The 25,520-nt window shown below is 34.4% G+C and overlaps 1 protein-coding gene across 2 annotated transcripts in view; it reads left to right on the top strand.

Moving 5' to 3' along the window:
* The window catches only part of LOC143257435 (serine/threonine-protein kinase SIK3-like), a 32,177-nt gene extending 7,718 nt beyond the window's left edge, over positions 1-24,459 (top strand). Inside the window, exons 1-15 of one of the 2 annotated variants that reach the window (XM_076516120.1) lie at positions 6,854-6,971; positions 8,818-8,934; positions 9,307-9,370; positions 11,868-12,029; positions 13,020-13,144; positions 13,345-13,468; positions 14,390-14,619; positions 16,428-16,578; positions 17,362-17,486; positions 18,267-18,588; positions 18,816-18,931; positions 19,948-20,054; positions 20,643-20,779; positions 20,888-21,039; positions 21,980-24,459. In XM_076516120.1, the coding sequence (XP_076372235.1) occupies positions 8,893-8,934; positions 9,307-9,370; positions 11,868-12,029; positions 13,020-13,144; positions 13,345-13,468; positions 14,390-14,619; positions 16,428-16,578; positions 17,362-17,486; positions 18,267-18,588; positions 18,816-18,931; positions 19,948-20,054; positions 20,643-20,779; positions 20,888-21,039; positions 21,980-23,374 (3,252 nt within the window). In that variant the 5' untranslated portion in view covers positions 6,854-6,971; positions 8,818-8,892 and the 3' untranslated portion in view covers positions 23,375-24,459. Of the gene's footprint in view, positions 1-6,853; positions 6,972-8,817; positions 8,935-9,306; positions 9,371-11,867; positions 12,030-13,019; positions 13,145-13,344; positions 13,469-14,389; positions 14,620-16,427; positions 16,579-17,361; positions 17,487-18,266; positions 18,589-18,815; positions 18,932-19,947; positions 20,055-20,642; positions 20,780-20,887; positions 21,040-21,979 lie in introns of those variants that run through there. The other variant, XM_076516110.1, reaches the window with a different exon arrangement.
* The last annotated feature ends 1,061 nt before the right edge of the window (positions 24,460-25,520 follow it).

Here is a 25,520-nt window from a genome sequence, read left to right as displayed (position 1 = left end):
GCTACATTTTACTTTCTTGTCATCGTTACGAATATCAACGACGGCACCATTTAAAACACGTTCTGTCCCAAGGTTTGTCTGTAACATTGGACAGTGTTATTGGTGATGGTGACACTGTCCATCTTGGTAATGTTTTTAGTTTTTAAACCTTTTCTTAATGTGATTTCCTTTTAAGAATCAAAGTACATGTAGTTCGATTTGAAATTGGAAAATGGCCGTAACATCAAGTAACTCGGAATCAGAACTGGAAAGGCCAACTTCAGGTGACTAACACTGCTGTTTGAACTACCCGTTAGTCATCCTGGTGAGTTATTATTAAAATTTTTCTTCAAGTCTTTTAAAACTTTTATTACTTTACTTTTGGAAAATTACCATAACGTCAAATAACTCGGAACCAGAACTGGAAAGGCCAACTTCAGGTGACTGATGGCGGTTTTTGTACTTACCTGTTAGTCTTTCTGGTGAGTTATGATAATTACAATTATGCAACAGAAAGTCCTTTACGACTTGTGTTACTGTTGTTTTTCTTTTACTGCTGTAGACTAGATGTAAACATTGGTTTTATGCTATTTATGTTGTTTTTTACTTTGTTTTGTTTTACAATAATTTTCTTTTATGGATTTTACTAATTTTACTTTAATTTTAACTTTTTACCGGATGTTTAGCGTAGGTAGCCTAGTTGCTTTGTGCCATAAAACACCAAACCAACCAACCATGGCTTAGGGTGAATTTTAAAGTAGTATGTTCATTGGGAAAATAGTAGGTGTTATAATCGTATGACATGAATTAGGGTGAATTTTAAAGTAGTGTGTTCATTGGGAAAATAGTGAATGTTATAGTTGTTTAACATGGATAGAGAAAGTGTGTGTCACGTCTTGGATATAACACTTTCCCTGTTTATTGCATGTACTACACTTAAACTACCAAAACGTTTCTTTTCTGCACTGTCATTGTGTCGTATTTTGCTTCTGAAAATTAAACTGGGTTATTCACCTTAATCATCATTGCCTGTAACTTTGTAAAGATTATGCTGGTGTGGCGCTCGTTAATTGGTTTGGTAACAGCCATTTAAAATGTAAATAACACAGGACTCCAATGGTTTTGTTGTTTTGAAATACTAACATGTTGTATAGCGTACGTTGAATCCGAGAAAGATGTCTATTTTTATCCATTACGTATGGATCTTCCACCAAACGTCATGTGTACTTTTAACAAAGTGAATAATTTTCTTTGAAATAAGGTCTTACTTTATGTTTAAAATGCTGACAACCACTGGTTATAAATTTATTTCGATCAGTTGTGATGTGCGAGTTTTAACGAGCATTCTATAACCCGTGAGAAACTCACCACTAGTATATAAACTGTTAACAGGTCGCATAACGTATCATTTCTGGATAGTATTTGTTTGTTCGTGCACTTTGACATTATTTTTTTTAAATATATTTATGTGTTGCTATAGCAACAAGTGTTTATGTAAATGACACACATTTCATGTTATACTTGTGGTAATTTTATTGTAAATTTGATACAAGTAAAAGTATTTCTTCCCAATGTGTAAAAAAATTCCTTATGCAATATGAGAAGTGAATCGTATTTTCTAAGTCTGCGTGACTGAATTACATAAAATGCGTTATGAAAACAACTTTAAGAAGTTTAATTTCGCAGGCCTGTATAAGTAACACCTGACTTCAGGTTTAGGTGTTTTTATATGCCTTGATCAGGCTTTACCTTTTCTGTGCATTATGGTTAGACATCTAAATTGAAACTATGAAATATTCGTCTTCGTGTGCTAGCACTAAATGTATATTCCAGTATTAAACTATTTTGAGGTTGAGAATTCGCCGTAAACCCAACACACAGACACTAAACGTTTCGTCTGTGTATGCACGGCACGAGGTGTGTTTTGTGTAGTTGATCAGATACTGCAAAGAAAGCACGTGGATCATCTCATTGAAAGTAAAATATACTTTTGTTCATTAGCAACTGAATCTAAACTATATTAACACGTGGAGTTAAGATTTGAGCTACATTTATATTTGAAAGTCTTTTGTTCAAGTATAAGCTAGTTACATACATTTTACACATTGTGTTATAAGCTATCAAACCATGGTTATATTATGGGCTACGGAGTTAACTTGATCGGTCATAAACTGAATGAATATCTTATACGTTTGTGCGTGTTGGGGTGCGTGGGAAAAATTTAACCTGTTCAGTGCCGTAGACGAGATAACTCGTCCAAGCTGATCGGTAACACAGTTCCACGGCCGAGTTTATTCGTTCCCAACTTCAACGCTAGATTTCAGCACTATACATGCATTTGACCTACTTACAAATTGTTTCACTTTCGATCCAAAATGGCGTCACGAAAACAGTTACAAAATGAAGAAGCATTAGAGTTGTATTTTGAACTTGGTTCGGAGTTGCCGTAGCAGCTGAAATACTTGGCAGTCAACAGGTTAAGTTTGTCCCAAGATCACCCACCGTTAGACTAGCAATGAAGAAATATCAAACACATAAATATAGAATGAAATTTAACGAACTAATGTGACTGGCGGAAGGTTATAACGGAACTAATGTGTTTGAGAAAATGAAGTTTAGGGTTACGTGATATGTTCATTTGTTGCCATTTTAAGTCTAATATGTGTAATTTGTAAATAATTTGTATTTCTGTTATGAGATGTAGAGTTTAGAATGATTTTGTAAATTAACAAAAACAAGTTCTAAGTGTGAAAATACAACAATGTTTAAATAATTGTATAATTTCCAATGGAAAAATATATGTTTAGAAAGTTGTACATTTTCTAGTTGTGTTCTTTATATTTAAAACCTTGCTTGTACAAGAAAGCGTTGCATTAGATGCTAGATTCAAACCCGTTATTTTATGGACTGTTCAACACAACTTGTTATGCACACACCTCAATGTTTAAACTGTATAAAAACAAACTAAATCGATTGTCATATGTTTAACTCTTTGAAATCTTTAGTTGGAAAGACTTACTTAATCACCCGGTTACTAGTCGAATTTCCCAAGGTTACCTGGGAAAGAAATTCTCTTTGAACAAAAATGCCCAGACAGCTATACTATCCAGTTTCGACAATAAACGTTATTTTCTCACCAATATAGTTAAACAGATTGAAGGTACAACACAACACGATCATACAGACTATGTGTAAACAACGTAGTTTGAACAGTACTGAAGGCACAACACAACACGGTCATACAGACGATGTGTAAACAATATAGTTAGAACAGTACTGAAGGTACAACACAACACGATCATACAGACGATGTGTAAACAATATAGTTAGAACAGTACTGAAGGTACAACACAACACGATCGTACAGACGATGTGTAAAATGTATAGTTAGAACAGTACTGAAGGTACAACACAACACGATCGTACAGACGATGTGTAAACTGTATAGTTAGAACAGTGCTGAAGGTACAACACTACACGATCGTACAGACGATGTGTAAACTGTATAGTTAGAACAGTATTGAAGGTACAACACAACGCGATCATACAGACGATGTGTAAACTGTATAGTTAGAACAGTATTGAAGGTACAACACAACGCGATCATACAGACGATGCGTAAACCGTATAGTTAGAACAGTACTGACGGTACAACACAACGCGATCATACAGACGATGCGTAAACCGTATAGTTAGAACAGTACTGAAGGTACAACACAACACGATCATACAGACGATGCGTAAACCGTATAGTTAGAACAGTACTGAAGGTACAACACAACACGATCATACAGACGATGCGTAAACCGTATAGTTAGAACAGTACTGAAGGTACAACACAACACGATCATACAGACGATGCGTAAACCGTATAGTTAGAACAGTACTGAAGGTACAACACAACACGATCATACAGACGATGCGTAAACCGTATAGTTAGAACAGTACTGAAGGTACAACACAACACGATCATACAGACGATGCGTAAACCGTATAGTTAGAACAGTACTGAAGGTACAACACAACACGATCATACAGACGATGCGTAAACCGTATAGTTAGAACAGTACTGAAGGTACAACACAACACGATCATACAGACGATGCGTAAACCGTATAGTTAGAACAGTACTGAAGGTACAACACAACACGATCATACAGACGATGCGTAAACCGTATAGTTAGAACAGTACTGAAGGTACAACACAACACGATCATACAGACGATGTGTAAACAGTATTGTAAGAACACTACTGAAGGTACAACACAACACGATCAGTTTTCACACACTACCTTAAACTAATAAAATTGTATCTTGCAATACGTCTTGTGAATGTGGATTCCGAAATAAAAATTCCACAGAAACCTGGAGTGTTTGGACTAGATAAGACCGTACTCTAAGTTTAGAAAACAGTTTGTGAATCACATCAGAGAATACACAGTTGAAGTGGTCGTATGGTGTATTAATCATAGCAACGGAACACACATCGAAACTCGGATTTTCCAAGGTGATCGCGCAAATTGAATTTGAACGATCGTGTTTCGTGTCGCTGTTTTAGTGAATCAGTTACTTAGCAAAATATGTTGTGTTGCAATGTTAATTACGAATTTGAGTTTCTTAGTGAAAGCAAAAAAGGAATAGTGATATCTGTTGTATCCAGGGGGCAGGACCGTCGAGACTGGAATACGACATAGTGGTCGAAATGTGATTGGCAAGTGCTATCAGCGTGTGAATTGGCTTGAGTTGTTGGAATGTAATTACCCATCAATCTGATTTACTTTATAACGGATGAGATTTATTTAACACTGTGTTATGTATTTACTGAGTGTTATAACTTTCTTCTAATAGTTTGGTGAATAAACTTCTAATCTATTTGTTGTAAAAACTCCAGTCTTAGATTCGTTACTTTACTAAGACGTTGGAAAGCTATGTCACGTGTCATTAACGTATTGATATTGTGGGTGTATAATAGATAAAGAATAGTTACCATCTTTCCAAAACAGAAATAGAGGACGCCCTGCACCTACACCTAGGTGGTCTGGGTGTTCCCCTTGTCTTAAAATATTCTGAAGAATTGCTTACATCATACTCCGATGTTAAAATGAGTATGTTAGGTATGTACTTAGTTTGTAGGTATGGTCGATAGAGGGCCTGTATATGGATCGATATTAGAATGATAAATAATGAAGTTATTGGTTAACTTTAGTAGCGCCCCCCGCTAGTACAGCGGTAAGTCTACGTATTTACAACGCTGAAATCAGGAGTTCGATTTCCCTCGATGGGTTCAGCCGATGTGGCTTTACTACAAGAAAACACCCAAACTTTCGTCGCACTGTAACGATACATCGGAGGAAGGAAAGCAACATTAGACATGGTCCAAACTTTACTGTTTTATCTTTTTAATTTTTTTTTTTTAATATACGAATAGCTAATATAGATCTCGACAGACTTTCTACGCATGCATACGCACTACGATTAGGTTTTAGTTTGTGTTCCTGTTGCATAAACATGTTTAGTTTTCCAATACTTTCAATATTTGTATTAAAGACAGCCTACTGTATTATGTCCGTTAACAAGACGTTGCTTTTAATCATACAAAGTCTGACGTCTGTCACAGCAAAGTTCGTGCGCCATGTTGAACAGAAAATATAAACTTATTTAACGTCCGTCGTATGAAGTGTCGGTACACTTTAACCTTTGGAGATTTACATAAATTTGACAAATAACGAAACCGTATTACTATAGTGTTTCATTAAATTATATGGATGGTTAAAGCTGCATTACACGGAGAAGTGTTTTGTTGTATACTCTGTTGAGCGTATCTTGAAGACAGCACCAAGTAACTAGAAAAACCATTTAGTGCACGAAAATATACAAGCATGGAAGTTTTTTTAACAATACTGAGGAAAGAAATAAACAGTAAGACTTAAAGCCATAACTGTACAAACACAACTGTTTTTTTTTTGTCCCTAAAGAAAATTTATTTAAACATCGCGGAAGATGGGGATTTAAACATTATCCAAACATTGTTTATAGCTTATAGAATTACTTGAGGTACAGAACCCCTTTGCTGGGTAATGAAAGAGATATAAAAATTGTTCGTTTGTAGATGGTATCCACCGTGAACTATTTGTGCCCAGTACAGCTTACTGTGGATGTATACATCAACATGAGTGTAAGTTTTAGTGGTATACAGAAACTAAATCCTGCTTAGTCAGACTAATCTTCCCTTCTAAAACATGTTTACAGTATGAAATATAAAACATCTGTATGTACATCATAAGGAGTTTTACTCTTTACTAACCAGAAAAGCTTTAGTTATTGTACATACTTTGTTATTAATTGTTTAAGGTGATGAACTCTTGTGTCTTACAAATATAACATTCCACATTTTAAAGAATTGCCAGACTTGAATCTAATTTGCAATAATTGGTTCTTTCACTGGTCTTTTAATCACTAGCTGTTTTCCTTGCATGAAGTATGGTGAACTTTGTCTCCAGATAGGTTGATTTTTAATATCACTAGCACTTCTATAATAATTTAACAATTAACTGTTTTATTTTTTACTGTTATTTAGGCTTAATGATTCATTATATTGAGATGTGATAAGAACAAACAATTTGTTATTACTCATTTTGATTTGAAAAAAAACAAACTAGGCCTTGTTCAGTGTAATCTATTCCAAGGACAGTCACATAACCTTGTATGTAAACAAATACTCTTTATCCACAAAGACTGAAGTGTTTCAGTTTCTCAGAATTTTATCAGATGCTGACAAATGAATTGAATGCTAAGGGTATGTGTAGGTAATTGTCCAGGTTTTTATATTTAAAAGAAACCAAGGCTCAAAATGATACATACTTAGTTTTTAAATAGGTTTAGAGAACAAGTGATGGAGTTCTTTAACACATTTAGCTGGAATTTATTTATTTGGCATCATTTGATTCTTTGTGCTGTGTGTATCCCAGATGAAATGACAACGGTACCTTTGGGTAAGAATAACATGTTTTGTTTAAGGGGTTTATATGTATATGTTTGAAACATAATGTGAGCTTTAGATCAGTGGAATGCTAAGGAGCTGAAGGCTACTGTATTGAAACTTAGGACTTTCTGTCAAAGCAAATAATATCTGATTTTACAAGAAGTATAGAAATAATTGATGTTGGTAATCTACATTAAGATCTCTTATTGAAATAACTTTGTGTTAACCATCTTATTTGTACATTCAAGAACTATTTTTTGTACACAACAGAGAAAATTAACCTTATTGACCTCAAGTTGGAGTAAAAAAATTGATTTTTTTTAATGTATTTTAATGAGATGTTACTCAAATTGTGAGTCTGGTCCTGATTTGTGTTACTGTTTTTGTTTGTCTACATTTGATGTTTAGAACTCTGACACTGGTTTGTACGTCATATTTACTATGTCACCACTTTACTACATAGAACTCTGACACTGGTTTGTACGTCATATTTACTATGTCACCACTTTACTACATAGAACTCTGACACTGGTTTGTACGTCATATTTACTATGTCACCACTTTACTACATAGAACTCTGACACTGGTTTGTACGTCATATTTACTATGTCGCCACTTGACTACATAAAACTCTGACACTGGTTTGTACGTCATATTTACTATGTCGCCACTTGACTACATAAAACTCTGACACTGGTTTGTACGTCATATTTACTATGTCACCACTTTACTACATAGAACTCTGATACTGGTTTGTACGTCGTATTTACGATGTCTCCACTTGACTACATAGAACTCTGACACTGGTTTGTACGTTGTATTTACTATGTCGCCACTTGACTACATAGAACTCTGACACTGGTTTGTACGTCATATTTACTATGTCGCCACTTGACTACATAGAACTCTGACACTGGTTTGTACGTCATATTTACTATGTCGCCACTTAACTACATAGAACTCTGACACTGGTTTGTACGTCATATTTATTATGTCGCCACTTGACTACATAGAACTCTGACACTGGTTTGTTCGTCATATTTACTATGTCGCCACTTAACTACAGAGAACTCTGACACTGGTTTGTATGTCGTATTTACTATGTCGCCACTTGACTACATAAAACTCTGACACTGGTTTGTACGTCATATTTACTATGTCACCACTTTACTACATAGAACTCTGACACTGGTTTGTACGTCATATTTACTATGTCACAACTTTACTACATAGAACTCTGACACTGGTTTGTACGTCTTATTTACTATGTCACCACTTGACTACATAGAACTCTGATACTGGTTTGTACGTCGTATTTACGAGGTCTTCACTTGACTACATAGAACTCTGACACTGGTTTGTGCGTCATTATTTACTATGTCGCCACTTGACTACATAGAACTCTGACACTGGTTTGTACGTCGTATTTACTATGTCGCCACTTGACTACATAGAACTCTGACACTGGTTTGTACGTCATATTTACTATGTCGCCACTTGACTACATAGAACTCTGACACTGGTTTGTACATCATATTTACTATGTCGCCACTTGACTACATAGAACTCTGACACTGGTTTGTTCGTCATATTTACTATGTCGCCACTTAACTACATAGAACTCTGACACTGGTTTGTACGTCATATTTATTATGTCGCCACTTGACTACATAGAACTCTGACACTGGTTTGTTCGTCATATTTACTATGTCGCCACTTAACTACATAGAACTCTGACACTGGTTTGTACGTCGTATTTACTATGTCACCACTTGACTACAGTGTAATATTGTACCTTTCAATCACTCTTTGTCTTGGTAGAATTTGTACTGAATTTAGCTATTCTAATTTCTTAGGTAGCAATAAAAATTATAGACAAATCTCAGTTAGATGAAGACAATTTAAAGAAGATATTTCGTGAAATCCAGATCATGAAATTGCTCGACCATCCTCACATAGTTCGTCTGTATCAGGTTGGTTTGAATGTTTATAGCTATAACATTAAATGTCTGTAATTGTAATGTGATACAGACTGTTAGTAACGTTATACATTTAAACATCACAAAATAACACCACAACCTGTAGAACATACCAGTTGATATCTTTCAAGGCTAATAAAGATGTACGTGTTCAAGATGTGTTTGTTTAGAGTTGTTAAATTGGATGTTTGTAGATGAACAGAATAATTAAATTTAACTACTGGTCACTTGGAAGTGTCTTTTAACAGAAGACAGTCTTAATTTTGTACATTATGGAAATTAGAATATAACACTAAATCATTTGTGTTTATGTTTATACAGAATTCTTTTTTCATCTATTCTGAATTTTTAAACTTTTGTTTTCAGGTGATGGAGACAAAGAAGATGATATACCTAGTAACGGAGTATGCCAGTCAAGGTGAAATATTTGGTAGGTACATGTGTTGAACACATAAAATAAATCATGTGTTTTTGTTTATTAATTAAACATTTACATTTTAAAAATACTACAAGGTGTTTGGAAAGTCACTGTGCAGTTTTGTAATCATATTTTATTCAGTCTATTTTAAGCCAACAACTGATAGCAGTGTTTAGAAACAAAATAAGAAGGATCCAAGCCTGTATTGATGTCAACAGAGGTCACTTTCAACGTTGTTTATAATTATCATTCATATTTACCTCGTATTCTATATTGAAACATGTCTGTTAATAAATATACAAGTGCACAGTGACTTTCCAAACACCCTGCATAATTGTTAATGGTCTTAATTTTCATAATTATTATAGAGGTTCAACTGAGCTCATAAGAAATTATTATGCAAGTGAAATTAGATGTATTTTGTTAAAGAAATTCATTAAACCTTTAGTGACTTACATATAATCTATATTGTGATAATTTCTCACATAATGCTATTCAGTTAATAAACTTGTTTTTTTTGTATATATCTATCCAAGAAGAAATATTTCAGTGCAGAATGTCTTGTTAACAGAATCCAAACTTTCCTTAATGATACTGGTATGCCTGATGGATCAAATAAATATTCTGTTTTGAGTATCTGCATGTCATGAATGAGAAAGTAGGTGACTTTTAGGTAGAGACAAGAGTTTTCTTTCAGTTGGCACTGCCAAGTTGAGGGACAGAACCATACATTATAGGTATATTGGCCTTTTAATTGTAAAAATGGAATTGAATGAATTTCTTTTATGTGGTCATGACTTTTGTAATCAAGTTATTAGGGCTAACATACAGGTGACGTTTGAAACATTGTATACTGATTTCAACTATTCATCAGGGGCTGGTCACTGCTGAGGTTGTTTGTTCTAGCAGTAGAGAATAATGAGGGTATGTGAAGGGTGGAGGTTTTGAAACTTATAAACAACTCTGAAAAAGATATAAACAAATTACAGAACAACAGTGGAAGGAAGTAGGCTTTTGGTGACTGTTATTAGTGATATCCTGTGAAATAATTCATACAAGTTTCTTCACTATTATCTTATATACACTTGGATGTGACTCTGGTTAATTCTTGTAAGAAAGGAATTTGTTATTGTGAATGTCTTGTAAGAGTATCCTCTTAATATTTTAAGTACAAGAATGTTTCCTAGGTAACTGTAACTATCATTGTTTAACTCGCTCAGGCCAGTAAGATTTGGGCTACAGTTTGATTTATTTATTTTGGTTTATTTGTGCTCAAAACGATCATAAACCATAAGTTGTGCATGGTGGACAAATTAAGCCACTATTACATACAGAAGGTGAATTTTGTAGCTCTGGTTACAGGGTGGGTGAATGGTGTAGCTGTTGTACATTAAGGTATTGATGTCTTTCTTAGAAAGGAACTTAACAAGTATTTAATTATAAATAAAATTATTTAGTTTCATGTAATTGTTCTTTCATACTAACTAAAGTTAATATGTTCCTGAATAATTGACTTAGTCTATCTGAGTCTCAACAGTGTCTGTTTATCAATGTGATGTCGCTACATTAGTAGCACGTGTGTGTCTGATGATATGTAAATATCGGGTGTCATAAGGATGCAGTGAAATATAATATACAAACTTGTATGCTAGTTTTCCGTAATACATCCATTTAGATAGATGTAATGTTGTTGAAATCCAGCAATTGTAAACTCATTATTTCTGTCAGTCACAAAGTAAGAATGTAATGACAGCACAAAAAGGGGTTTATGTTTCAGTACGTGTAGGTTGAAGATTACTGGTGGTTGTAATAGCTATATTCATTTTGTATGTTTTCCAACATTATGAGCTGGTATTTTGTTAAGATTCTTTAAAGTTACCACACTTTCACATTGTAACATTCTTGTTTGGTTCAATACTTGATTTTAGTCTGGGGAATTTAAATTGGAATATTTTAATATTTCTAATGTTTCTCATCTGTAGAGAGTCAAGTTACTTAACTGTGATTTTTATTAACCACTCCAGTACTGTTCTTATCACTACAACTGTTGTCCACACATGGACCTTCTTTAAGTGTTTCTTTCTGTTTAACATAAAAAAATAACTTTTCCAACAGTTGGATGAAGTTAATCAGTTTCTTTGAGAAATATGTAGATGGCCCCTGTAATAATTATTAGTAGTGAATGTGTTCAGAATTTTGTAACAAACCAGTTCATTGACACACATGCAACTTTCTACATAAGTAATTTAGAAAAATGTTTTGGAAAAGCTAGTGAACATCTATGGATATTGAAAATTAAAATGCTTACAGTTTTACATGTGTGGATTTGTTCCCCATAATTTTTAAATTATGAGTAATCTTGCATGTTGTTGTCTACTCATCAAACAATATAAACAGTTCATGTTGAGTTGTTGTTTTATTTTCAAAGCTACTACAATTATGATTGTCTTTCTTTCTAATTTGCCAATAAAAAACAGTATATGTACATGATATTTTTGGGTGAGGCTAGATAACCTAGTGGCCAATGGACGAATGAATGAAAATGAAGCAAGGAAGAAATTCCAACAAATACTTGGTGCTGTTAACTATTGTCATCAGAAACACGTGGTTCACAGAGACCTCAAGGCAGAGAATCTCTTACTTGATGCAGACATGAACATCAAAATAGCAGGTATGGAGAAAGAGGCTTCTTACAAATTTATTGAATCTTAATAAACCATTAAGATTAGGCCTGGCACAGCTAGGTGATTAGGACGCCCGAATCGTAATCTGATGGTTGCAGGTTCAAATCCTTGTCACACCAAACAAGCTTGCACGTTCAGCCATAGGGCCATTATAATGTGACAGTCAATCCTGCTATTAATTTGCAAAAGTGTAGTCCCAAGGATGTATGGTGATGACTAGCTGCCTTCCCTCTGGTCTTCCACTGCTAAATTAAGGATGGCTAGCACAGATAGTCCTCGTGTTCTTTTGTGTGAAATTCAAAAACAAACAAACCAATAAAATTACTAGTTTCTATCTAATGAAACAGAACATACTGAGAATGGGTTTGAACAGGTGTAGAAATGTTATTAAAGACTTACTTTTGTTCATAACAATATTATAGTTTCTTTTCACCTTGCACTATCTCTGTAGTGAAGGGGCCTTGCAGGGGCTGAATGTATGGATGAAGGAATATGGGCCTATTTCAGTGTATTTGAAAAAACAAAATAATTTGGTATAATCTTGAAGAGAAAAGCTTATGATATAAGTTATCCTTAAAGTAAAGACATATTTTAAACAAACAATTTTCTAAAGCAAAATTCTCAAAGATGGAATGTTATATAATGTACCCAAATATGCCTAATAAAAACACAACTTTTAATAGTTGTTGTGATCAGAACACATTCACAGTGTTATAAAAAGTAGATTCTAACAGTTCTGTAGAATTACTAGTAACATTGTTGTAAAGCAACTAAATAGTAAGTTCTAAGTTTAGAAATATTTGTATTTGTCATGTAAAGACAAGGAGATAGTTATGATAAATAGATGTATGAAACAATATATGGAATAGGGGCTGGAAAAAAATAATTTTATATTTCAGGACATGTGCATAGTAAAGTTTCAGTGATAAATAAAGTTTGAATCTAGACATTTTCACGATGTAATAATGCTCTCGCAGATTTTGGCTTCAGTAACTACTTTGAACCTGGTAAACGTCTTTCAACGTGGTGTGGAAGTCCTCCGTATGCTGCCCCAGAACTGTTTGAAGGGAAGCAATATGATGGACCAAAAGCTGATATTTGGGTAAGACAGAATTTTAAGATAATGTAGTTGATACAAAGTCTTAATGTGCAAGGTTTACAGATGCCACTCACTTTATGTAAAAATCTGTTAATTTAGTCTCTCTTTGATCTTGCAACAGAAATTTTTGTCATCGTGATATATTTGAGTGTTGTGTTTATGCGTGTGCATGTGTTAAAAACTTAATAGTTTTGTTTTGGCAGAGTTTGGGTGTGGTTCTTTATGTTCTGGTTTGTGGAGCTCTTCCTTTTGATGGTAACACACTTCAAAGTTTACGAACTCGGGTTCTTGCTGGAAAAATTCGTATACCTTTCTTCATGTCTTCAGGTATGTGTTTGTCTAAAAATTATCTGATTATTAAGAGTATTATAACTATAATTAATTTGAAGAAACACAAGTAAGCTTAATTGAAATTAAGTTTCAATAATTCCTGAACCATTTTGAAACTGTATGACTAACAGATCCAAGATTAACCTTCACAGCCGTCAAATCACCATTAATAACAAGTTTCATTGTCTGGCTTGATACTTATGAGTTAAGGCAGTTTTGTTTGTTTGTTTTTAAACTAGTAAGAGCAGAGTCAGGTAATAGTGATCAGATCTAGAACTGCACGATCAGTAAACTTCAGTAAGTGGTTAGTTGTTGGAGTTATTAATCAGTTATTTTTAAACAAGTGAATATTTCCACATGAGACTTGGATAGTTAGAAACCTGAATTTTTACGTGTAACTCATTCACTAACTTGAAGAACCTAGAGTTAATAACAAAATAACAATAACAAAACTGTAGTATCCATACTTGGATAGTTGTAATAGTTGAAAACATGAAAGTAGTTGGTTATTTTTTTTAAGTGTTAGTAGATCATCTCATGACTCTAAGGAAGTTTTATGTTTTAATAACTCTAGAAATTGTAAAACAACAGTAAATTAACTTGTTTTTTTATTATTGTTAAGCATAAATTATTCATTTATATATTTTGATAGTTTTCTATAGATACTGTCATAGCTCGTATAATCAAGTGCTTAACTGAAGGATAATAAAGCTGTTTTATTGGTTATATTACAACACGTGTGGCCTTCTGACAGATTATTCTAGAGTTTGATGAATAGACAGTTGAGTAGTAATATTTGTATACTGCAAAGAAAAGAATTATTGTACCTACAGCAACAAATGGTGAAAAATTCACTGTTTTTGTCAGTTTTATATAGTTAATAGTGAAATTAGAGTATAGTATTTCTTGTTTCTGTAGAATGTGAGCATCTGATACGGCACATGTTAATAGTGGATCCCGAAAAAAGGTTCACAATACAGCAAATTGTCCAGCACAAATGGATGCAACAGGGAGGTCCTTGTCCCGAGCTGGAAACGTTAATAGGGCAGCGGAAGATGGAAGCTTTGGATGAAAATGAACCAATCAATGAATTAATCATTCAACATATGCTTCAACTTCCTGGAATATCCAGCGAACAAATTGCCAAGGTAATAATCTCCAGAACTATACCATTGATGAAGTTGAAAATATTTTGGTGCCATCTCTAGGTGTAATCACCTTCAAATTCAAGGAATGAAGCAAGTACAACTTGCATTTTAGAAGAATATTGGTCAATGACATGTTTTCTCTTAATCTACTCTTGTCCTCAGATCCTTTTGTAATCTCAGAGTTGTGTAGTGTCCTACAGAAGCAGTGGTTTCCAAACATTTCTAACTGATGACACTCTGATCCTCTTATCTTAGTTCATATGTTTCTAATTACTCTTTGTCAGATGAAACTATTTCAACACACACAAGTTTTTTTATCCACTATATGCTTTGAAAAATCATTGTCTAACTATATTTAAGTATTTGAATTTTGCCTGAAATTGATTGTAGATCTACTTTAAGATGGCATGAAAAAATAATGACATCTTATGTTTATCAATAATAATTGCTGAACTTGGTTATACCTAGGTTAAATTAGCTTCATTTGATGGTAGATTAATTGTATTTCTGAATTTAAATAAGGACCTGTAAGATAAGGAATTTCATTATTTTGGGGGAAAGAAGACAGACTAATGTATGTACCCCCCCCCAAGTAAATGACTTCATTATGTTTATAGTTTGCCAGTTTACTATTTGTGATATTATAGTGTAATCACTCTGAAATATTTGTGGCTGTGACACAAGTTGTTATTTTGTTTGAGAATGCAAGGTATTTTGTGTTATAATAGGCATGTTTGAAAACTACAGAATTTAATAACATGTTGTAATGAAAACTTAACAAAACTTTCTTGGCAGACCCATTAAATATTATGGGCAAAAGCCATTGGTAGAACCCTTGGATATGTTTTAATGTACCTGTACAGAATTTCAAGTGAGCAAATGATATTATTGTCATAAAATAAAACAAATATTTCTGAGAAGGAAGTGTGGTTTGTGTGAAATACCGTGTTGGACTTTCTGCTATATTCAACATCTACGCAAATTAAAAAACTAACCTTTGGAAAAATCCTTCTGGCTGTGTTGCCCAGTTGATGAACTTGTTCATTTTACTGGTTTTATCATTGTCAATAGCTGTGCTTACTGCCACCATACTAAAATGTTGTTATATCTCTGTATACAATAATGATATCTTCATACACAAGTCATGCATCATTGTATTGTCTGTAAATTTCTAAGTATTTCAACTTGATATGGAATAGGTGTATGAGTTAATTGTTTTTACTTCTTATTGTAGACTGCTGATCATGTGTAAGCACTGTTTTAACGACTTAACATTTTGGCAAGTGCTTGAAGAGATGATGTACATGAATGTTTTGGTGTCAAACAGTAATGTAGCATTTCAATTTATTAACATAAATCTATGAGAATATATATAAAGTAATTCTATTAATAGAAGTATTAGATCATTTGGGCTTATCTAATACACACATGTACATTACTCAGGATGTGTGGTCCTGATGGTGACATAGGTTGTTGCTACATTCTTCTAAGATGTTTCTAATGAATGTTTCAACAGTTCTTGTCAATGTTCATTTGGCCAGATAATCTATTTTGTTTTTTTAGTTTAGATAAAGGAGTCTGTAATGTGTTGTGTACTGAACTTTGTGAACAGAATATTATCAGAGACATGTTTGTACTGAAGGAAATATTTCTGAATGATTTAATTATATAAAGAACAAACATACATACTCTTTCATCTTAAGACTTTCTAACAGAAATGTGTGAATTCATGTTTCAAATCCATCAGGTAGCTTAAAGAAGTTTATAAATGTTTGAGAATTGACAACAACTTGCTTTTCATGTTTCAGTCTGTACGTGAAAAGAGGTTTGATGATTATAGTGCAATTTATCACCTCCTACTGGATAAATTGAAGAGTCACCAGAGGGCAGCATTGTTGTCCCAGAATTTGCCAGTAACAGCCCAGCCACAAAGAAAGTCAAGTATTACAACTGGTGTTGGTATGTAATCATTGTTGTACCTTGTTTAAACTATTATAGCTGGGCTTGGTATGTAATCATTGTTGTACCTTGTTTAAACTATTACAGCTGGGCTTGGTATGTAATCATTGTTGTACCTTGTTTAAACTATTACAGCTGGGCTTGGTATGTAATCATTGTTGTACCTTGTTTAAACTATTACAACTGGGGTTGGTATGTAATCATTGTTGTACCTAGTTTAAACTATTACAGCTGGGCTTGGTATGTAATCATTGTTGTACCTAGTTTAAACTATTACAACTAGGATTAATATGCAACTACTGCTGGTATGTAGTTTTATTGTCTGTAGTTTTTTGTGCTACTAAATGAAATCCACAAATTTAAATTTGTATTTATTTGAGTGGAAAATCAGAGTTAGCTTCTACTGTATCTAATATGAAATGCTGCTATTGAAAAGCCTTGTAAATTACAATTTGAATAAACTTACTTTTAAATAAACTTAATTACTGTTGTCTACGAACTAGAAGCTTGTTCTACATATATCAAGAGTGACTTTCATTTAAAGTCTCTCTTCTGTGATTTTAAATAATACCTAGACAGTTTGAAGATATGATTTGATATAGGGGCAATATTTTATCATGTTATAATTCACTATGAAGAATAGAATGAAAGTGTTATGGACGTGGTTTTTGTTGTCATTAAAATTGTACTAGTTCAAAAGTTTAGTATTAGTTCAGGTGTAACATAAATGAATAACACATGTTTTCGTGTTACCAGTAGAAATAACTTATTGATTTCCTTTAGTTGAAAGAAGTTCACCTGCTATGGAGTTTGTTGACACTGACAACCGAGTATCATCTAACCCTACTTTGACCATTAGCCCTACACCCATGTTGCAGATGTTTGCTGAAAATCAAAGCCTTGAAAAGGTGAGACGTTAGAGTTTTGTATAATATTGATACCAGATATTTGTCTGCTGCTTGGATTGTTTAGCTTATATTGTTTGTTTTGATCTGCAGGTATGTAGTTTTGTGTATATTGTTTGTGTTCTGTATAGGTTGTATTGTTTTTGTTTATCATGATGTTTGTGTGGTATGTTACTGCCAAATGTTAAAAAACTTATTTCAGTTTTTAGGTTTATTTGTTACTCAAATGTCAAGTAGTTGTTAAAACAGTTACATAGAAGATAGGTTGTTTTTGTTAATTAAAGAACTATTATTTGTGGTGTGATACATTTATGTTCACTTTATCTGATTACAGTTAATTGAGTAAAAAATATCTTCAAGAACTTCTTGATTTCACCCATTAAGTATTCCTTCTGTTATTACACCCATTGAGCATTCCTTCTGTTATTTCACCCATTGAGCATTCCTTCTGTTTTCATGTCATTTAGTTTGTTTAGCCTTACTTTTGTTGAATAACGTACCAAAACTTTTGCTAATGGTACTTTTGAATATCACAGGCATAATTATTTTAACAGTGTCTTGTTTATCAGTATCGGGCTTTGGAAATGTGTATTTGTTAGATGAAAATTTAAGTAATCAGTTTGGAGGACAGCTTTCATTCCTTGAACACTAGTGGTAAATGCTTCCAATAAAATAATTTAACTTTCAAATATTCAAGAACATATGATTTTAAAATTTTGTTATCATGAGTGATGTAACATGATTGCGACAAGCAATGTGATTGAAATAATATCATTCCTTAAGTTTGGCGAGATAGATTTGGAATCTGACGGAGAGGATCCCATGCCAGAAACTGTGTCTCGTTACCAGGTAATTCGTCGACACACAGTTGGTCCTAGCGACTCGCGGCACAAACAGGTTTTGAGATCTCCTGCCGTAGAAGAATACAAGCTGAGTCAAAACTTTAAGCCAATCGTAATGCTCCATCTTCCGACAGCATTACCTCTCAGTGCTTTGCCAAATACGAACCTTCCTCAAAACCTACCTCTTGTACAAAACCTTCCCCCCCAGAACTTTTCTGTGAAGGACCAACATCTGTTGAAGCCACCAACAATCCTAGGAGCAGGTAAATTTGCACAACGTTACTTATTGATGTTAACACGTTTTAATTATCCAAACTTCATTTAAGTCTTATAATATTAGACCCCTTTCAAACATAGAAACTTGTATATGTAATGTTCATAAGTTTAAGCTTTTAAAATGGACTGAAGAAACAATAATAAATATCTGTGTTTGGCCAGCAGTTTCATTTGATTTATTTGAGGAACTTTTTTTCCTCTCTTGTTGACATAGTTGGGGGTTTGGGTCGTCGAGCGTCGGACGGTGGAGCCAACATACAAACATTCTTCCAACAATATGTGTTACAAGGACAGTTAAGTCATCCGTCAAGTAAGGAAAGGATTGTGTCGGTAAGTATACGATATGTTTACAGGTTTTAGAATTATGAGGAATATTTAGTTGTACCATCTAATAATGATACATTTTGACTTCAAATAATATTCTTTATTTAGGTACTAAAATTGTATTACGTTGCTTACCTTGTAGTCCTATAGTTAACACTGCCTTGGTGGTATTATTACCTTGTAGTCCTATAGTTAACACTGCCGTGGTGGTATTATTACCTTGTAGTCCTATAGTTAACACTGTCGTGGTGGTATTATTACCTTGTAGTCCTATAGTTAACACTGCCGTGGTGGATTATTACCTTGTAGTCCTATAGTTAACACTGCTGTAGCAATATTATTACCTTGTAGTCCTATAGTTAACACTGCTGTAGCAATATTATTACCTTGTAGTCCTATAGTTAACACTGCTGTAGCAATATTATTACCTTGTAGTCCTATAGTTAACACCGCCGTGGTGGTATTATTACCTAGTAGTCCTATAGTTAACACTGTCGTGGTGGTATTATTACCTTGTAGTCCTATAGTTAACACTGCCGTGGTGGTATTATTACCTTGTAGTCCTATAGTTAACACTGCTGTAGCGGTATTATTACCTTGTAGTCCTATAGTTAACACTGCCGTGGTGGTATTATTACCTTGTAGTCGTATAGTTAACACTGCCGTGGTGGTATTATTACCTTGTAGTCGTATAGTTAACACTGCCGTGGTGGTATTATTACCTAGTAGTCCTATAGTTAACACTGCCGTGGTGGTATTATTACCTAGTAGTCCTATAGTTAACACTGCCGTGGTGGTATTATTACCTAGTAGTCCTATAGTTAACACTGCCGTGGTGGTATTATTACCTTGTAGTCCTATAGTTAACACTGCCGTGGTGGTATTATTACCTTGTAGTCCTGTAGTTAACACTGCCGTGGTGGTATTATTACCTTGTAGTCCTGTAGTTAACACTGCCGTGGTGGTATTACCTTTTGGTCCTATAGTTAACACTGGTCGTGGTTTTTTTCACCTTTTTACAGATGTCTCCGAGTAACCAACTGACCTTACCCAGACTACCAACTGTAACCCTACCAGGAACTGAAGCTGGTGACATTGATGACAGACATTGTATTGGTACACTACCAAGGTAACGTAAAACCCATGTTGTGAAAGTTCTTCAGGTCACACACCAATGTTTATCACAACATTAATGATGTAGTTTTCTTAGTTTCTTTAAAGAAATAATTTACTTTCATTTAAGTTAAAGCTGTTTAATATATCATAACTCTTCCCCCCCAAAAAAAAAATAAAAAAAATTGTGGTTCAGCATAGTCAGTTGGTCAGGGTGCTCAACTTATAATCTAATGATTGAGTGTTAAAATCCATGTCACACCAAACACCTTTTCAGTGTAGGAGTAATATAATTGTGGCAGTCACTTCCACTATTCATTGGTGAAAAGAGTAGCCCAGGATTTGATGGTAGTAAATGTCTGCCTTCCCTCTAGTCTTTCATTGCTAAACTAGGGATGGGTAGCATAGATAGCACTGGTGTAGCTTTTGTTAAAAATTCAAAAACATATTTCATCTCCATAAAAGACATTTTATTTTAATCTTTCCAGTCTTTCTTAATATTTTGTTGTATGTAATGAATTCGTAACACAATATACTCTAATATTTGTAATACCATGTTTTCTTTGGATCAAATGCTTCTCACAGTTGTCCATTTCTTATTCAGATACACTCAGTCACGAGGTCGTGTCAAGCGACACGTTCTTCCTGGTGGCAGTGCAGAAGACAGCCGAGAGTGGAGAGGCGAGCCTGCAATTAGACAGAGGCGGTCTGGGCTTCTAACTGTCACGGAGAAACAACCAGGTCTGTATTAGTGTTAATCTCTATTAAAAAACAGTGTTAAAATTTGCTTATTTTGAACGATTTTGTTTATAAATGAACTGTTCTCATGACATAGTTTTTAAACTGCAGTCACTCGGCGAGCAAGTGATGGATGTCCGGTGGTCAGTCCTCATCGCTTTCAATTGGAGCGACTTTATAATCAGTTTGGGGTTAGTAGCCAATCATCAAGTGAAGGTTTTTCCACGGTGAAAGCATTACAACAGGAATGTCACCAGCTACAGGTACGTTCACTGTATAAAACTTTTATAATCAGTTTGGGGTTAGTAGCCAATCATCAAGTGAAGGGTTTCCCACAATGAAAGCATTACAACAGGAATGTCACCAGCTACAGGCACATTCACCGTATAAAACTTTTTCAAATAAAATGTTCTTCTGCCAATTCTCTTTATTTATAAAGATGCTGATTTTAAGAAATATATTGTTGTTATTCGTATTTAAATATGACTTTAAGATGTCATGCTTTTGTAATCATCCTAACAATGAATATAAATTAAAATAATTAACTTGTAACTATTGTTACCTTTGGTGATGATAGCCTCACTGATTGGATACTGACCACAACCCTCACTGGGGACGGTAATGATAGCCAAGGATACGGACTAGTACAGATTCATTAATCATGATTTTACATAACTTCTATTTATAGTGATTTCTCAGTTGTTGGTTTTTCAGAGTTTTAATTTTCTGGTTCTGTGTTCACTTGTTGGGTGGAGCCATTTTTGTTCAGTTTCAAACTTGGTCACAGCAGCATCACTTAGTTGTCATGTTATCTTAAGATTTGTTGTGCCATAACTAGACTTGTTCTAAAGGTAAAGTTCATTACTTGGGTTCTTTTAATTATCCTGGTGTTTGTTTTTTTATCATGGTTTCTTGAGAATTTTTACTATAAAGTAAATTATTTTGTAACTAAAGGAATATATTATAAAATGATGAGTAACAAGACAACAGCAACAACAATGAACATTTCACAATATATGTATTCTATCTTCATCAAGCTATATTGAACATGGTAAATTATTAGGTGCAGTCATATTATAAAGTCTGAACCTAATAATTTACCAAGAATTAAAGTTTTGTTACTGAACGTACCCACGTCAAATGTTTGTTGTTGCCATCATCCGGAAATGATTGTCAATAAGCCTTGTTTTTTACCCCTTTCAGAAAAATACCGGACCAACAGATAGCCAGCTACAAGCTGAGATGCAAAGGAGACATTCGCTTCACATTCAACAGATGTCCTACCTCCACCCTCTTTTAGCCACCACTTCTACTTCTTCACCTCCTTCAATTGCAGGTTCCCCCATTCATCAGACATTGAGTAGTGGCTCCAGTTCAACAGCTTCTCTGTCCCAGCATCTTCAACGACTTCATCTTCAGCGTCGTGGTAGTCCCGTAGGATTTGGAGGTCCCCATTGTACTAGTCCATCACCCCCACCATCTGTCGGAAACAGTGTGGAAACAGGTACAGAAAGGATGTCTCCCCCGTACTCTAGGGTTTGTGGTATCTCTTCACCTCAGCAACAGACTGCATCTCCTCCTAGTCCTTATCCAGACTCTCCTACTCACCTCTCAGCCATCTACCCTCGACTCCAAACACTAGTTGGTCAGAATCCTCGAAATAATTCTCCTCCTACTTTCCAGAATCTGGACATGATTCAGGAGGACTCCACAGAGCATGCTCATGCAGGAGTCTTGACCTTAAATACCTCAAATGTCAAACCATTTCAGTCCAGTTCAGCTCTCTCAGTCTGTACTCAGATATTTCCCAAAATCAGTATTACAGATGAAACGGGAGAAGTACACCTTTCTCCTACAAGTACAGATACTTTTAATATTGCCACAGCCCAACTTCTGTCTGTTAAACCAACTAGTCCTCAGACTAGATCTCTCCCAACAACACCACCACTTATCAAGTTTGAAGAAAAAGATGACAATAGCATGGATTATTGTAGCTCTGTTGCACTGGGTGAATTTCACTCATCCTTTTCTGAAACTGAACTGAATTCTGGGAATTGGCTACCTGAAATTGCAAGAAATCAGGGTGAACAAGTAGATTGTAATTTGTTGAAATCTTTACCAATGTGGTCAACAATTAAACCCACCAGAGAATCTTTTATCAGTACTGAACATTTAAGACAGAATTTCCCACCTGTTGATTGTACCAAATCCAGACTTCACTCTGACAGAAATAGATTGGTTGCTTTTTCCACTGGTGTCACGACAAGTTTTCCACCTTGTGAAGCTGGTGCTTCAGAGCTTCAGAAAACTGCAAGTGGTAACATCTGTGTGACAATTGGGTCTGAAGATAATACTGTGTGCTGTAGAGAACTCCTGGAACAGGTCCAGCAGAGACTGGGCTCAAAGGGTTTATCTTTAATGTTCCAACCATCTGAACGAGGTTTTGCCTTGGAACATCCAGATGGGGTACAAATAGAACTTGAAATTTATAATGGGTCGAGGCCATCAGAGAGAGGAGTGAAAATGCGACGGATATCGGGAGACAGCTTGCAGTATAACCAAATATGTAACGAATTAATTGCTTGCATGAACATGTGATGTGTGTGGTTCTTAATATTTACCAGCTTGCCTTAATTGAACTGCATATACTTACTAGAAGCCCCTGGTGATAACATTACATCTCCTCAAAGTTACTTCAGCTAGTCAAAATAATTATTGTGTGTGTGTGTGTGTGTGTGTGCATTTCAGCCAAAAACTAGGAACTTTATTAAAACTAAGTGTGAGTGTGTTTGTTGTTCACACATCTGATTTGAATCATATATTTTGACTCTCTTACAGATCATGACATTTGCTCAAGATATGTTGTTTAATATATACATAAGGAATATATAAAGATCTCCATTAGAATCTCCTGCAGAAGTGTGGTGAGTACTGTGGCTCCATTTAAGTCAATGGTAAACTTAATGTTTAAATACTGCTCAGGAAAATGACACATGCCTCTTTGTTCAGAAGCTATTTCAATGCCGAATTGCACGTGTTCTGATGTATTGGACCAGATAGCTAATTGACTTGTAATATTAGTACTTTGAATCAACTGAAATGGTATGGTTAGTATGTTATTTGCTTAATACATGTGAGTACTTTACCACAAGTTATGTTTTGTATAGTTTATTTCTAAGATTAAGCAGTTATTGTTTGTCTTGTTCTATTCCAGCCAGTTGTATTTGTTTACCACTACAGTGAGACCTGTTATTTAGTAGACATTGTTAAGAAATGCGAGTTTGTAATGACGTAATCGATCGAGTGTTTATACAGTCTTGCACATTTTATTTAAACAGAATCCAGTGTACGTGACAATAATATGTTTAAGTATTCTAAAATTAAAAGCATGAAGTTGCAGGTGGACATCTTATTTCAATTGATAAAAATCAAAAAAGTTGTAGCTACCCTTGAAATATGTAATTATATTGTTCTCTACAAAGCCTACATGAGTTCCACATCTATATATATATTTAAGTTGAAAATATTTAAATTTGTGTATATGAAATGTTTAATTCTTTGTACTGTTTTGTAAAAATTATTTTTACTAATACATACAGGTCATATTTCTAGTTCTTTGGAGGTACAGTTTTAAGAAGATTCTTGTTACAAGAAAGATAATAAACACCGTGTCTACTCTGAAAGCTATTTTTTTTTTTTTTCTACATTAACCTGTCTATAAATATCCAGGTGCTGTTCTTGGAAATTACTTACTTGACACCTCTACGATTTCTTGTAGATCCAGCAGGTTTAGATGTATACCTGTTTCTAAAACAAATCATTTATTATTCAAGATGTGGAAAAATAAATTTAATATACAGTTGACTGTATTCATACCGATTATTTACATGTTACTATTGATGCGTTTCCAAACAGCCATAACTGCTGGACAACACCAGAGGTTGTATGTGACTGGAGTTGTACAGCAAGACTAAACTGCTAAACTACAACAATAATTTGCATTTGTAATGATTCAAGCCACAGAAATGAACTGTCACATGACTGAAAAGTTTCCAAGTGCTGTTACAGTTTGGTAAAATGTTCTGATAATGAAACTGTTTTGAACATTCTCAAACAAATTAAGTTTGACAGCAGCTTATTACTGGATTGTCATAAAAACCAACACCACCTTTTGTTTGTGTACTCTGCTTTAATTACTTTTGAAACTAACTGTACTTCATGAGAGAAACTTGGTTATGTACTTATATTAGACAGGGTTTTTAAAATAAGTTCTGTGGCCCAGAAAGAAGTTTTTTCAATCTGAGCTTAATTTAAATCAAAATAATGTTACATTTAACTTTTCAAACTCCAGAATCTCCTTCCATAAAAGTCAATTTTAAGCAGAAGTAACAGAACATCTTTATCCAAGTTTCAGCTTTTGCATATGTGTGAAAAGAATGTCTTTGTATAGACTCAGTTTGGTTTACTTTGAATTCCGTGCAAAGCTACGTGAGGGCTATCCGTGCTAGCCGTCCATAATTTAGCAGTACAAGACTAGAGGAAAGGCAGCTAGTCATCACCACCCACCACCAACTCTTGGGCTACTCATTTACCAACGAATAGTGGGATTGACTATCACATTATAACGCCCCCACGGCTGATAGAGCGAGCATGTTTGGTGTGACGAGAATTCGAACCCGCGACCCTCGGCTTGGGAGTCACACGCCTTATCACGCTTGGCCAGGCTGGGCCCTATATGCTCTGT

The sequence above is a fragment of the Tachypleus tridentatus genome, chromosome 1, assembly GCF_004210375.1.
Source record: "Tachypleus tridentatus isolate NWPU-2018 chromosome 1, ASM421037v1, whole genome shotgun sequence".
NCBI lineage: Eukaryota > Metazoa > Arthropoda > Merostomata > Xiphosura > Limulidae > Tachypleus > Tachypleus tridentatus.
Note: the sequence above shows the minus strand (reverse complement) of the source record. Positions and strands in the feature narration are given on the sequence as shown.